At 36.7% G+C, this 16,324-nt stretch overlaps 1 protein-coding gene across 2 annotated transcripts in view; it reads right to left on the reverse strand.

The window, feature by feature from the left end:
* Nucleotides 1-16,324, reverse strand: part of dock4b (dedicator of cytokinesis 4b) — a 141,215-nt gene that overhangs the window by 51,508 nt on the left and 73,383 nt on the right. For both annotated transcript variants that reach the window (XM_036210305.1, XM_024290061.2), the window contains exons 13-21: nt 12,807-12,932; nt 10,354-10,478; nt 9,835-9,997; nt 6,455-6,561; nt 5,383-5,536; nt 3,910-4,007; nt 3,727-3,810; nt 2,291-2,391; nt 1,880-1,961 (exon numbers count right to left, since the gene is read on the reverse strand). In XM_036210305.1, coding sequence (XP_036066198.1) covers nt 1,880-1,961; nt 2,291-2,391; nt 3,727-3,810; nt 3,910-4,007; nt 5,383-5,536; nt 6,455-6,561; nt 9,835-9,997; nt 10,354-10,478; nt 12,807-12,932 — 1,040 coding nt within the window. The remainder of the gene's footprint in view (nt 1-1,879; nt 1,962-2,290; nt 2,392-3,726; nt 3,811-3,909; nt 4,008-5,382; nt 5,537-6,454; nt 6,562-9,834; nt 9,998-10,353; nt 10,479-12,806; nt 12,933-16,324) is intronic.

Genomic DNA, 16,324 nt, shown 5'->3' on the forward strand with positions numbered 1-16,324 from the left:
ACGTCTATAATTACTGGTATTCTAAATAAATATAAAGAGGAATCTTTCACAGATATTGCCCATCCATTTTTTTTTAAGAATGTAACTCAGGCAATGAATTAAGGACTACTGTGCATAATGATCGCACTTTTGTAACACCGAGATATGGCGAGTGATTATTGTTTATGAAACAATTTTTTTTATTATTATTATTTAAACAGTTTCCCCTAAATCTCTTGTGTCTCACTGAATGGAGCCTGAAGGATTCATGCCGCTGTCGAGACTCGCGGCTCTACCTGAACCACCTCAGGAATTAGTCACGTGGTACAGCCGGGCAGCGAAGCTTCAGACGTCATTGTTCTTAGCTCCTCCCCTAGATGAAGCAAGCCTCGATACGCGCTTCACGGAAGCTCCTCCTACACTACTCGACACACGCCTCGAAGCCTCGATACAGAACGTCACATCACTACTAATTTGGCATCTACTGAAGTTTTTTTTTCATTCAAATTTGGAGTTTAGCTAATATTTTAGCAACATGCTAACCTTTTCGGCTAATTTGTTATCTAGTGGGGTTTTTCAGGCTAATTTAGAGTTAAGCTTCTATTTTAATTACAGGATAACGATTTTTAGGAATTTAGTTTACTAAAGAATTTTAAGCTAATTTAGAGTTTAGCTAGTATTTAAGTAATGTTATTTTTTTTTGCTATTTTGGTTAATTTTACATCTACTGAGGTGTTTTTCCTGCAAATTTCGAGTTTAGCTAATATTTTAGCAACATGCTAATGTTTTAGGCTGATTTATTATATACTGAGGTTTATAGGCTAACTTATAGTTTAGCTTCTATTTTAGCAACAGGCTAACGTTTTAGACTATTTTAGTTTACTGAGGAATGCAAAAAGGTTTTGCATTTTCAGCAAATTCCCTTCAGCAATTACAGTAAATTGCGTCACTATTATCGGCCAAAAGCTTCACTATCTTTAGCTACTATCAGCAAAAAGCATTCGCACTAGCATTATCACAGCTAATGCAACTTTTCTACTTTATAAATTACTTGTTCTCGTTGTGCAAGTTTTTAGCCACAAAGATTCAAACCATTAAAAGTATCCAAAATGTATTTAAATTTTAATGTAAATTTGTTGTGATTTAGCTACTACAGTGGAATTACATTCCATTAAGAAAAAAACATCAAACAAAATAAATCAAAATTAGCTAGCTAGCTAGCTTCTAGCTACAATTTTTGTTTGTGTCATGTTTGTGCTTATGTTTGTCTATGAACGTGAAAAGCTAGTCAAAAATAAAATGTATAAATGTTTGTTTGGCTAGAAAAAATTAATTATTGTATTGTAATTGATTATAAATTTAGAGAAATGTTGTTAACATCATGCTAATGAGTTAGCAACAACATGCTAACATCACATTAGTTGATTAAGTCTTGAATAATTTAAAGCTTTAATTGTTTTACATCTTGACTAAGGTTATCCTACTTTCAAACTGGAACTGAAAAACTTTTAAAATAAAAGAAAATGCAAAATACTTCTAAGGGAAAGTCAATATTTTCCAAATACTTAACCGTGTAAGACACCAAGAGAAAAACATTTTTACTCTTCAGTTGTGACTACTATAATGTGACTTCAGTGTAGTGTGTGCCTCGACAGCCATAAGCCTCGATGTAGAGAAGAGCGTGCAGCAGAATAAAACAGGAGCGTCTGTTTCATTTAGTCTTTTCAGTTTCCTGTTGTTTGTTCAGCGTTTAAGCAATAAACCCATATAGCATAACACGTCACTACTGTTATAGTGTGAACAAACACTTCTATTAACGTTATCGGTAGTGACAGCTCAGAGCCGCAGCTCTACTTACAGAAACACATGAACCACGAGGAACTGAATGTGTGTTCTGTACCTTGAGAACTTGCTGTATGTGGTCCTGGTGTTCTGCATCAACGATACGGTCCACGTACCACTTCAGGACTTTGATCAGATCCCTGCAGCAGAACCATGAAAACACCAGCTTTTCAGAAAAATAATGTTCTTATTTAACACAAAAATAAGAAAGCAGATATAACGTCATTAAAAATATGTTCTATAGCAGCAAAAGCATGCACTTCTTCGTCCGTCCTCCAGGGGGCAACATAAGATTTTTCTTCACTCGTGGTTAACTGGAAGCTCTCAGCACTGCTTTAGACTTGCCCTCATCTAACCTGCTTCTGTTAAGTGTTATTAAAATGCATTATGCAGGCAGAAGCTGCAGAATTCAATCCCGAAGGTGCGATTGCGGCCTGCAGCAGCTCCACGTGCGAGCGGGGAAACATGCCTGTAAGACAGGGCTCCGGCAAAGTGGCTCTCGATGTAGGTGTCCATGACCGGCTTGAAGTGCTGGAATTTGCTGTCCTGAAGCAGATTGATGATATGGACCTGAAACGCAAAAGTACTCGTCAATATGAGAGCAAGTTCGTTTTCCCAAGATGCACTTTGGCAGCGTAGATTCATTTCTTTATTGTTCTGCATTTTGAGAAACTATGAAGGAGAAAGTGGAGAACAAAACTAAAGTATGCACAGGAATAAAAGTGCTTTATTGTAAAAAAAAAGACTTTTAACCAAATAAAAGAACTAAAAATAAGTGAAAAAAGTTAAAAATTGGATAAAAATAAAAATTCTTGTTAACTAGTGAATTGTGAGATTTTAAGACAATTTTTTTTATTTATTGCATTTATTTTTTTAATCCAAAAAAAATTAAATGTGTTTGTTTTGAAAAAAAAAATAATTTTCTAAATTATACCAGGAGTTCCCATCGATCAATGTTTTTTTTTTTGTAAAGAAATATAAAATTTTTGTTAACAAATGTAATTTTTATAAATTACCAAATCTCTTTTTAAACCTATAAATGTCATTTTTTTCCACATCCTCTTGATAATTGAACTCTCCAATTTTGAATTCACCTCAATTCACACTTTTTTCAGCTGACAATCTCATTTCATTTTTCGTTTTTAATTCCTTATTCATAAAGTAGAGAAAATTTTACTTATATTTATAAATCTGTTTGTATTTTTTGTTATTTTCTTCCTTCACTTCTTTAATTTCTTCCTCTTTTCCTTCCTTTTTCAGTTTTATTTGCATTGACTTTAAAAATATAAAATTCAATAAAAGTGGCAAAAACACAACTAAAATCAGCCTTAATCACTATATATTTCATTTTTTATAGCCTCTAGTAGAGTGTTAATTGTTCTTTTGACTCCTCATAGCTTCCTCTTTACATTTTAAATTCAAATGAAGTTGTAAATAAAATATAAAATATGTCAAAGATTTTAGTTAAAAAAGGAATGAGATTTTGTTTTGTTTGGAGATAACACATTCATATCATTTGATGGGATTTCCCTGTTTTTCAAAAGGCCTTCAAAATAAAGTTCTCCAGAAATGATTCAAAGCTGCAGCACTTTGACAGTAAGTACACATGCTTATTGTGTTTGCTTGAGTATCTTTCTAGTACTTTGGTTTAAAAGCCACAAAAAGCAAAGCTGATAAGAGCAGCTCTTCAGACTGATAAGGCCACACTCTTGTGTACCAACAAGAAACCGAATGGAGGAAACGGAAGCACAGATGGAGAGATGAAGGAGAAAAGAGGTCGATCTGCTTCAGCCGAGGGCTGCATGACTGGAGTCTGATTGGCTGGGTGGGCTCTGAAGCGTGATGTCAGAACAGACTTTGCTGAACCCATCAGACGGTGGTTCTATGAGAAGAACGTGTTCTTACCAGTGAATCGAACACCTTTAGTCCGTATCTCTGGGAGTTTTCGTCCAAAATCCCAAAGAGTGTATCGAGGGTGTCCTGCAAAAACTAAAGGAGCAGAAAAAAAAAGTTCTTAAACTTTACCTATCACTGAATGCACACGATGCAGATTTAACCCATTAAATGTCAGAAGGAAGAAGGGCGTACTTTGACGATCTCAGAGCCATCGATGTCCTTCAGCTTTGACAGACTATCGATGATTCTTTCAGGATGTGCTCGCCACTTCAGCAGGTCCAACATCTCACCTGAGCAAAGAGGAGAAACAGGTAGAACACAAGTCGGCAACCTTTAACAGTAAAAGAGATTTACTTTAGCCTTTAAGAAATTTGGATTTGCATTAACGATCTTCTTTTCCTTTTTTTTTTAATAAATATGAATTATGTCTATTTTTTGGCATAAACAAAAGCAAAAATATAAAAAGAATTTATCATTTCTCAAAAAGGGATTTTCGTTAACGTTTTTACCTTTAGTAGAGGCCAAATTAGCAAAAAAAGCTAGCCCGTTGCTTAATTACCAGCTGAACTCCTAAATAGCCTAAAATTCCTCAGTTAGCCTAAAAACTCCAGTAGATAACAATTAGCCAAAAATGTTAGCATATTGCTAAAATATCAGCTAAATTCCAAATTAGCATAAAAAATGTAATTAGAGATCAATTTAGCCTAAAAAAAGCTAGCTCGTTGCTCAATTACTAGCTGAACTCCTAAATAGCCTAAAATTCCTCAGTAAACTAAATTAGTCAAAAAGTTAGCCTGTTTCTAAAATAAAAGCTAAATTATAAATTATTCAAAAAAACTTCAGTTGATAAGAAATTAGCCAAAAACATCAGCATGTTGCTAAATTATTAGCTAAACCCCAAATTAGCATAACATTCATCAGTAAACTAAATGAGTCAAAAAATGGTGTCGCTAAAATAGAAGCTAAACTTTAAATTAGCCTAAAAACCCCAGTAGATATCAATTAGCCAAAAATGTTAGCATGTTGCTAAAATACTAGCTAATCTCCATTTTTTTTTTTTTTATTACTTTTTAATTTTTCTTCAGCCAGAGAGATAAAAGAGCCACATGTGGCTCTGGAGCCGCAGGTTACAGACCCTTGAGGTAGAGTCACAAGAGTACTGGTGCAACCAGAAACAATCCAGAAATAAAGCATTTTAATGGTTTTAAGCTCATGAGAGTGCACATTGTAATCATTTTCAGGTAAAAGCTTAAAAAAATTATCTAATTAGCATCATCAGATTAATTTTTATACAAACATGATCAATTTTTTTTAACCATTTACAATCAACCTGTACACAAAAATATACAACTAAAATGAGATACACTTCTACACTTGAATATACCTCTGTGTGAATATATACCATGACACTAAAACATACTACTACATAATAATGTATTGTTATACAAGAATAAAACTCTAAACAAAAACATAACTTGATAAAACAAACTACTCTCCTAAAATAAACCAGCTCATTACCAAATCAGAATGATGGATTACCCTCTATAGATCGAATCTACATCAGAACACCAATTTACTGTAAAATACACACATGTGCTAAAATATACCTCTACACAGGTAGCCTTCAAAAACTAAACACACCTCTACACTGAAAATGTAGTTTACCATTTTGGGTGAGTTTGGTTGAACAGAGGAAGCTGGTGATCCAGAAAGACTCTTTGGGGCTTTTCAGCGTCTGATTGTTGGAGGGAAGGTTGGCCTTGGAGCACGGCAGTTTCAGGTAGCGCGAACAGTCGGCCAAGTTGGTGTTCTCCTCACACTGGACGAAACAAAAAATGTATTTATATGAAGACATTTGGAGGATATTGTGTTGATGGTGGACGTCTGGTACGTCCATTTAGGGTTTCTTAGTTGGAAATCTAAAACAAAATGAGTTTAAACCGTTTCAGAACAATATTCAGGCGATGATGAAAGCCTGGCAGGGATTACATGTGCAGCCTTGATGTACTGTACAGCTGAGAGTGTTTGAGATCCAAAAGCAACCACACAGTTTGGACTGATTCTTCCGAGTCTATTTTGAGTCTGAGAAGAAACTAGGCCATGCCAGCTTCATTGAGCTTTTCCGCAACCCCTCCATCTGGCATTACAATGGGCCTTCACCCCCTCCACGGTGGGAACACACAGCGCTAAGAAAGTTGTCCTCTAAAACTGGCTGGGGAATTGGTAAATCTCACATTCCGACGGGGAACAAGGAGAAAAACAAATCTTTTTTGTTCCCCTTGGCTTCTGAAACACCGCTTTGCTAATAAGTTGTTCTGCTCGGTTTTAAGTCTTCCAGAAAGCTGGAGGTTTGTGCACACACCCTCTGCCTGCAGACGAGAAAGAAAAGTACCCTGTAATTACACATATTCTTTGGAGTTACTTTCTTCTTAGAGTATTCTGCTGCTGTGATAGTCAGGCAGGAAGGCAGGAGTCATCCTGTCCTCATTCCCAGGCAAACAGGCGTCAGCTCTTAGTCTTGGATGAATTCATTTTAATCATGTTGCATAAGTGGGCCTTACTTATTAGCACTGCCAGTCTGAAATAAAGTGAGCCAATTGTCACTTTCTGAGGGGAAGGATTAAGCCATTTGGAGCAAAATGACTTCCATTTTCCATCAACATCTGTGCAGCATGTATACAATCGTCTTGACTTCGATTCTGTCTACGTCTCAGGAGTGAGCCCATGCAATTATTACCTTGTGGATAATGAGCTCGTGGGTGCCATCTGGCAGCGTCCTGCCATCTTCTTGCATCAGAGGAACAAAGGAGTATCCAAACAGTTTCTTCTCTCCTTTGTCTTTGGCTGGTAAACACATGAACACGATGGTGAGCCCGGCACACAGGCGTAAAGAAACAGAGAAAAACCCCAAACATCCCTTATTTTTTCTTTTATTACTACTGAATAATGCAGCTGATATGTAAATAAAGTCAAGATTATGGCTCTAATGCGACTTAAAGCAGCCACAAGTTCAACCATGGATGAGAAGCATCATGATGAATGTGAGCTGTCTGAAGCTCCGGGCGTAACTTACACTATAAACACATGTAATCTGATTTATCTGCTGCTTTGGCACTGAACTACTAATGTGCGCACAGCAGGAAGTGAAACCCAAATGACTAGAGAGTTTCGCTTTGCTTCCAATGCAATGCCGGCAATTAATTTAGTTATGTGTGTGTCTGTAAGTTAGTGTGTACTTCCTCTCCCAGGAATTGCAGGTTTGACTAGAACTAAATTACAAATCGATGCACTTTTGCCTTAACGGTCACAGACAATCATGGCTGTTAGAAAGTAGAGCTTTGGTGACAGTAGCTCCAAATCTACGGTCATTAAAACCTCAGGCAACTCGTAATACAAGCTGTGCACGTGCAAAATGCATAGTTTATGTTGATTTATTGAAATGATAATACGATCAAGATACATAAGAATAATATACGTACAAATTGCTAAAAATATGGAAATTGGAGATTTGTGTCACCGTGTTGTCTTGTTGTCCCATTACTACATAACTGTGGTAACGAGCAACAACTATCTATGTTGTGTTAAGCTAACATATACTGTTTAATTATGACGTTAAGTGATGGTGAAGTAAAAAGCAGTTTTGTATTTGCACCAATTGATAAACTGAATTGCAGCTGAGTTGCCAGATATTAAATGTTTAATAATGAGCTCAAGGGAGACCTGCTGAAGTCATGCTAATATTTAGTGCAACAGAAAATTAGTTTTCCCATCTACTCTTATTGTTTTAATTGTGCATTTGAACATGTCTGATAGACACAATTTACAGGAATTCACCTGAAAGAAGCAAAAAACAGCAGAAACAGTCACTAATGGATGCTGCTGCCTGTCAGGACAATGGTCCTCACTGTGGTGTGGATTAGTACATGATTTGGTTGGTATACAATTTGCATGTTTATCCCCCTGATTGCTGAGTTCAAATTAGCTTATTTTGGTCATTTTGCTGTAAGTATAATGGGACCTCTTGGTATCATACAGGAAAAACCGTTAGCAGTATTAGAGAATGGCATGGTTAATTCTAAAAATGCTTAGGCTAACCTTAAAAATGCTAGGGTTCTTTTTAAAAATGCCAGGGCTAATTCTAAAAATGCTAGGGCTAATTCTAAAAATGCTAGGACTAACTGTAAAAATGCTTGGGATTATACTAAAACTAATAGGGCTAGCTCTAAAAATGCTAGGCTAACTTTAAAATGCTAGGGCTAATTCTAAAAATGCTAGGGCTAAATAAAAAAAATGCTAGGGCTAATTCTAAAAATGCTAGGGCTAAATAAAAAAAATGCTAGGGCTAATTCTAAAAATGCTAGGGATAATGTTAAAATGCTAGAGCTAACTCTAAAAATGCTAGGGCTAATTCTAAAAATGCTAGGGATAATGTTAAAATGCTAGAGCTAACTCTAAAAATGCTAGGGCTAACTCTAAAAATGATAGGGCTAGTTCTCAAAATGCTAGGGCTAGCTCTAAAAATGCTAGGGCTAGTTCTCAAAATGCTAGGGCTAGCTCTAAAAATGCTAGGGCTAGCTCTAAAAATGCTAGGGCTAATTCTAAAAATGCTAGGGCTAATTCTAAAAATGCTAGGGCTAATTCTAAAAATGCTAGGGCTAATTCTAAAAATGCTAGGGCTAATTCTAAAAATGCTAGGGCTAATTCTAAAAATGCTAGGGCTAATTCTAAAAATGCTAGGGCTAATTCTAAAAATGCTAGGGCTAATTCTAAAAATGCTAGGGCTAATTCTAAAAATGCTAGGGCTAATTCTAAAAATGCTAGGGCTAATTCTAAAATGCTAGGGCTAACTTTAAAAATGCTAGGGCTAACTCTAAAAATGCTAGGGCTAATTCTAAAAATGCTAGGGCTAATTCTAAAATGCTAGGGCTAACTTTAAAAATGCTAGGGCTAACTCTAAAAATGCTAGGGCTAACTCTAAAAATGGTAGGGCTAGCTCTAAAAATGCTAGGGCTAGCTCTAAAAATGCTAGGGCTAATTCTAAAATGCTAGGGCTAATTCTAAAATGCTAGGGCTAATTCTAAAAATGGTAGGGCTAACTCTAAAAATGGTAGGGCTAGCTCTAAAAATGCTAGGGCTAGCTCTAAAAATGCTAGGGCTAGCTCTAAAAATGGTAGGGCTAATTCTAAAAATAATATGGTTAATTCTAAAAGAATAATATATTTTTTGACAAAATATTTTGACAAACTGCTGAAACAAACTAAATACTTGTATTTAATTAATGTTTTTTTTCTGTATTTAACATGGAAAAACATTTTTCCAGTTTTTTGCAACAATGTACCGTAAAAAAACGCATAGCACTGTTAATACTGACAGACCCTGTCAGTCTCTTTTCAATTGTTTTTTTAAAGTAAAGACTGCAGACCTTGAAATCACATTAAAAAATTACAACTTCTTGCTGGAGCCTAATGAGCATAGAAACAAGACAGTACTTAAAAGCACATCAAGGGAAATATGAACTTTCCATTTGGCTTAAATTAGCGTTAAGAGGCTCCGCTAATCAGATTTCCATAGGCAGTCGGCTCAGACGTTGGAAAGCCGTCATCCACACTCATTGGCCCCCTTAGTTTGGTGTCACTACAGGTCTAAATTGGGATCTTAACAGGGTGCCTTTCGGTGCCAATGACTGCCAGGAGTAATAAGGCGATTGCATACAGCCCCACTGCCTCTTAACTTGGAAATAATAATCTCATCTTGCTATGAGAGGAGAGGCTCAACCTCTTCCCTCTTGTCTAAAAAAAAGAGATATTGAGAGCTTCATCGTAGGTAAGAAAATAACGTAGTTTCACATGGAAATAATAAGGTGAACTAACTCAAATAATTATGGGACGGGAATGGCAGACTACCACTCCTCTTAGAGAGAGAAATTGATTTGTAGAAAGGTCAGATTGAGTCGGCGCATTTAATATCTTACAGATCGATTTTGAAGTCTACCAATAAAGTGGAGAAAGACTCTTCAGGTTTATATTTGGTGGTAAAATGAAACACCTGAGCAAACCTTTTAAAGATACTTGGTGCTCAATGAGGAAGCAAACGAAGGGTAGTTCAATTGGGGCTTACTGGAGCAGTGTCGAAACTCAAAGCGAACGTGCGATCCTCTGAACATGTCCACCGGGATGGGCAGCTTGATCTGTTCCGACCAGCGAGGACTGTTGTTGTGGTACAGAACCAGAGAGTGGTACTCGTCTCCACCTGGTTCGCCTGAACCAGCGGCAGCGTGACCCTAAAATAAGACAGTCTCATATCAGTGTTATGGAGCGAACATGAATCTTCTTGTGCTATAAAGTGAGCAAAGACGAGGTTTATGAGTGCATTTATGTGTGTTAGGGTGTTGTGTGCCATGTGGCGGCAGCGCCACTTTAGGCAGGGTTATATTTGACTATATTTTCTGTAAAACGCCAAGCCAGCGAGGGAAACCACAGAGGCGGACTGTCACATTGCTAAAACCAGAAATGGGCAACACACAGGAGAGACACTACGCTCTCAACTGGGTCAGCTGTGTTTAAATGGAGACACGATGTTGCAGAGATCGAAAAAAGCAAGTTTGACACTCAAAAAAGAAAAAAAAAAAGGTTTTACCTTAAGGATCTGTCCATCAATGTCTAACACATAAACCGTGATCTCTACATTCCGGGCGACGCTCTTCCCGCCCTTCTCAAACTCTCCCTTCTCCAGTGTGATGTAAAGGTCATTCCTCATTTCTCCTGCATAAAGAAGGGAAAAATAGACATAAAGTACATGTAGGAGCAAACTTCATCAATAAAACACAAGGGTGATTTTTCTTAGCCAGGTATGAATGTAATTTTACTTTTTAACTTACATGAAACTAAACACAAATAAATGATTTATGTGCTGAAAATCAGTGAAAGAAGATAGAAATTACAGCAAAACCTAAAAGGTCCAAATTACCTTAAACTGAAAATACTACAAAAAAAACAACTTTTTGAGCTTTAAGATCAGTAGGAAAAAAAAAGAAAAAGAAAGAAGCCCCCCCCTGCTTGTTTAGTGTGAACACAATGAGCTAAATGCGCTTTCTAGAATGTGTGTAAGTGGCAACAAAGTAGATTTATTTTATTCTTTTCCTTGTGTGAAGGAGTAATCGTTAAAAAATGTTTTTTTAGGCAGAGCCCCAATGGAACAAGCTTCCTGAAAGGTCAAAAAAAGAAATATAGAAACACAGTGACTGCAGATTTTTGTTGTAGCTGTAGCTGAGTGTGTAGTATCCAAGCCAGGAGAACATATGGTTTATTTAACCACTGATCTTTATGATAGAAACCATGGAAACCATTACATTTTTTCACACAGGAGAGTTAAAGCTTTTCATTTTTTTATAGACTTTTCTTTTTTGAAATAATAAAATACAACAAAAGATAATGAGGAGTAATACAGAGGCTGGTACAAATACATTCTGGGTAAAAAAACAAAAAAAAACAAAGGGGCAGACGGCTTCATTCGCCCTCGGGTGGGCTTACACAAGCAGAAAGAACGGGAGCACTCAGCGTTAAGGGTTTGTAACCAAAGGAGGAAAAAAAAAAGATACGCTGAACGTAAATCTGTGTTAGTGAGCCGGTGAGGGGGTTATACTGGCTGTGCCTCCTTTTTTTATCAACATAATATAACGAGCGTTCTCCTCTCGTTCCAAACATCAGCTCCTGTCTGAGTGACACTTCCTTCTGTTATGTTGTCAGAAATCATCCAGGAAGCAAATCCAAACATTCTCTCACATTTCTTCAAGCGTAGATAAATATACAGATGAATGTTTGTGTCTTTGCTTTCATCTTCCATTCAAGGGGGCTGAGCATTTGTTACCAAGACAACAAGACCCCATCCAACCAGGCCCGAGGGTCTCTGCAAGGTTTGTGTCATTTAGAGAGGACGAGCACGCTCACGTGAGAGAGAAAGGAAATCAGGTTTAAACCATGATGAAAAATTCTGTCTAGAAATTGTAAAAGTATTTGATTAAATTATATTTCAGATGAACCACAAATTAAATACTGATAAAATCAACCAAGCTTTTTGTAAGCCGTGTAAATTGTAGGCCGTTTTAAGCAAACAAAGGCATGAAAGCCTGTAGTAACTTTAATGTTTTATTAGCTAAACACCTAGCTAAAATGATACATATTCAAAATAAACGTTCAATTCTAAGTCCACTAATTCTTAACAGGTTTGTTCTAAGCTCTAAAGAAAAGCTGAGCTGTTGTTCCTTCCCAGGGAACGTTAATACCTAGTAGCAGTGGATGCAGTTTGTTTTTTCTAATGGAAATGTTATATTAGTAGAACTTTGAGGTATTGTTCTCATTAAAAACTAACAGAAAAGGAATTTTTGCTTGAAAAATTACAAGCTGTTGCTTTCAAAGAACATTTAATAAATTATTGTTTAAGCTAACGCTATTTAAAAATATGTTTTTAATGAAATAAGTTATTTAAGCCTCGTTTTAATACTACTTTACATTTTTATCAGATCATATTAACAAGTAGCAATAGGTATGTTGAAAAAATATCTTTACACACTTCCCCTCATCTATCCCATAATGCCACTTCTAAACATTTAGTCAGTTAGCATGAAGTTGTACTTTAAAAAAATGTTTTTGTCCTTTAGACAACATTCATTTAAGTACTCTTCAGCTTGTGCAAATAGACACTAACACGAGTGAAATTCTCATGCGGTTAATTTTTTGTATTTTACTTTGACATCAATGGACTGTCTGTTTTTCATGATTAAATGTAATGTGTGAAATAAATGTACACGACAGATAGACAAGTGAGAAATGCGTTTGTGCTGGAACGCTTAGCAGTTTAATTGAGCGATAAATTAGCTGTGTTTTCTTTTGAGAGCGCGTTGTTGAATGTTTAATGGCATTATATTGTCTTAGTGAAGCGTGATCTTAGCATTTTAAAGAACAAAACATCGTGAGTTAAGCAGGGAATAATACTTAAATGGTTAAATACATTATTTGATTGTTTTATGTTAGCTTTTACACATAGAAAATTCTCTATATTTGATGAGATAGATGAGTTGGAGAAGATCTTACCTGGCATGATGATGTCAGAGAACCCCAGTTTCCTGGTGATGGACACGCCCCGGGTGAACAGGACCATATACTCGCGCCTCAGCTGCTCTATGTCTCCGTGGAGGAGCTGCAGAGCCACCGCCAGGCCTGAAACACCAGATAATGGCAACCTTCACGACTCAGAATCATTTCTTTTCTCGGCTGTGCCACAAATGTAGCATAGAGCTCCAAAAACATCAACAACGATCAAGCAGTGAACAACAGAAACCATGAAGAGAAGGAGATTTGTGAGTTAAATTTAGCTTTTTTCCGAGGAAAAGCTGCAAATCATCTGAAGTCTCAAGATCAATATATTCACGCAGTAACTTGAGAAATCAAATTGAAAAGTAAATTGAAGCATCAGCCCACGTTAGGAGCTCACAGTGCTGCTTATTGATGTGTGTGTATGAGCCCTGATCATTTTGAGGAGAGGCAAACGCATAAACAACAAATTCAAGTGCCAGAGACAAGATGAGGATAATTACTGTTGTGGATGTGCTTTGGGGGAGTTAGGAGGCAGTGATGCAATGGTTTATTAGCTGTGAGATGTTCAAATCACTGGCAGTAAACAAGGAGACGTGACTTGTTTGCAGACCTGATGGTTACATGCTTGACTACGCCGTTCTAGACGAGGCAAGAAGTTGAGAAGAAAAGTTTCAAGAACTTTTAGATGATGACAAAACTTAACTAATAATGATGGATTTTTTTGAGGACATACATGGAAGTTAAGAATTGACAAAATTACTAACATTTCTCAGACTTCCTGTTTGATGCCTGTTTCAAAATTAAAGCAACCAATTCACTATGTGACCACTAGAGGGCTTACCCCCCAAGAAAATAAGTTTAAAATAAGTAAAACAACCTGATTTTACATCAGAAATAAATGTGACTATAAATTAATTATTGATATTTCACAAATCTTATCATTTTACTTAACCTTTGAGATCAAAACAGTACAGGAAAGGGGGTGTGGCCTCTTGATTTCCATGTGACTGTTAGAATTCTCACTTGTACAACACCCAGACTGTGTTACATTTCCTCCAATTGGTTTGAAACATCCTCTTTGCCTTCAGGGATTTTAGGGACTGGTGAGACTAAAAGATTAGTTGTCTTGATAAAGACACAATGATTGTTGAAAACTCAGGAGTTGAACCCTCAGCCCTCTTTAACACATTGAGCTACAGCCACCAACAGCTAAGTGAGACCTGCTTGTTCTTCTTTTCTACCTGTTTTTAGGAAGATTAGGAACTGAGGATCTCATATGGTGACAATGTTGGTGTATTGATATGTCACTTCATGCACAGCCCTGGGAGATGTCGCACACTCAACATCTAAAGCCTTACTCACAGCTGTCCTTATGGCTAAATATGGGCTGTCTGCAGCTAAAAAATGGAAAACCTGAACAGTTACAGGTGACTCGTATAAAATAGCAAAGTTGTAAGACACTAAGTGAATCCGTAGAGTGGCAACGTTAGCAAAGTCATAGACTGCTTCGTGAATCACACTAACTAACACACTGCACATTTTTTCTCCGAGGCGTTCGAATGACAGGTTGTACTGTTCAAGGGAACTGCAAGACACACCTGCGAGCCCCTTAAGATGCGGCCACTCCTCTCTATGACCTTATAAAGGTCAACCCAAAAACCCACAGCCCCCATACAAGTCAACCCCCGTATGGTTGTGACGATACAGTTCTGAGTTTATGTATTGCTTCAATAAAGTGCAATCCCACATTGTAGTAAGAAGAAGATGTTGATACGCTTCAGTAAGTTTGTTTAAGTGAATCAATAGAAGTGTATGGGTGTGTGATTGTGGCCCTGTGACGGATTGGTGACCTGTCCGAGGTGTACCCTGCCTTTGCCCAACTGTAGCCGGGTTAGGCTCCGGGAGCCCAGTGAAAGGACAAAATGGGTTTAGGAGATGAACGGATGGAAGACATCAACAGATATCAGTCTAACCATTTATTTTCATAGGTGTCCTTCAAACTAGTGATTACCATTAGACTGGGTTAAAACTGTTGCATATCCTATTAATAACTAATTCTGTTTGGATGTTAACTTTATTTTTCCAAAATTTAACATTTTTTCATTTTGCTTTGTGACTAAAATCAATGAAAAGTTTAGTCAAAAAATCTCCCAAAAAACTGTTGAAACACAGATAAGCACCTCCAGGTCTTATACCCACTTTAGAAAAATGTGACATTCCTAATATGGTAAAAAGATAGCAAAAATACCAAAAAGAAACCAAAGTGCTGCAGGAACATGTGGCTTAAAGGATTAATAAAAACAGAACAGATTATTTCAAATGTATTCAGGCATAATCTGATCTAATTTGGACTCCGCTTTTGGCTTTCACTGCACACTCAGTCAGGCACTAAAAGCTATCTATTGATAGCTTTTATACTGCTGTGATTTTTAAAAATGACCTAAAAAATTAAAAAAATTCCCAATCTTTTTTTGCTCCCAGATGACACTTTTTACAAAGTCATAAAAAAACTAAACAAGGGAAAACAAAACAGAGTGAGCTGTCTGTTCTGTTGCCACCCACTCAGGCGTGTGGAGGTGGGAGCTGAATTACCTTTTCTGACTCATACCGAGACCAAAAACTCCTTTTATAGACTACGTCATATAAAGACACCATCTTCATCTATCTACCTTTATTTAGCAGTAAATTCAACCTTAAAGGGTCCAAAGAATCGGAATGACAGATTTGTAAAGACGGTTTTCAAGCTACAAGACGAAAAAAGCAGCCTGTTATGCATTTCAAGAACAGCCCAGTCGTGTCTCTTTGGTTCATTAGCTCCTGATTTGAGGATTTCGGCGCAGACTAAATAAAAGCTCAACACCACACAGATTAGGGATAGGTAATATATCAGCGCCAGATTCGGAATTGGCCGATATTTGCATAATTTGAATTTATCAGTATTGGCTGATATTTGCACAATTTTAGTTTGTCTGTATCGATCCAATGTGAAAAAAAATCCACCGATATAGATTTGACACTTTATTTTTGACATAGAAACATTTCTGAATAGATCCTTGACTTTGGGAAGCTTATGCATACAGAGATAGTCAGTAATTGTTCTATTGGTATATTTTATAAGGACACATGTTGTTTTCTAATATTCCTGGTAATAAGAAGTTGATGGTTTGTGTCTAATACTCAGGAAATGGTTTATCTCAAGGGTGGGCAAACTTTTTTTGTAATTGTCGTCCACAAAGAGTTCTCAAATTTGATATAAGGGGCGGATCAGGAGCAGAGGTGTGGTGTATTTTGGTGATTCTCCTCATAAGAGAAAGAAATAACACAGAATCTGAATGAAAACCTGCTTTAATTTTGATAGAAAATGTTAAAATAGAATATTATTAAGATTCACATTTCTAAACGGTGGTTTCAGCTCTTATTTTAAAGCCAATTTAGGGAAAATTGCAAACTTAGAGAAATGCTGAGATCATGTGGTGTTGTTATGATGTTCAAAATGACTTTCCAACTCGAAAAAC

This window comes from Oryzias melastigma, linkage group LG23, assembly GCF_002922805.2.
Source record: "Oryzias melastigma strain HK-1 linkage group LG23, ASM292280v2, whole genome shotgun sequence".
Lineage (NCBI taxonomy): Eukaryota > Metazoa > Chordata > Actinopteri > Beloniformes > Adrianichthyidae > Oryzias > Oryzias melastigma.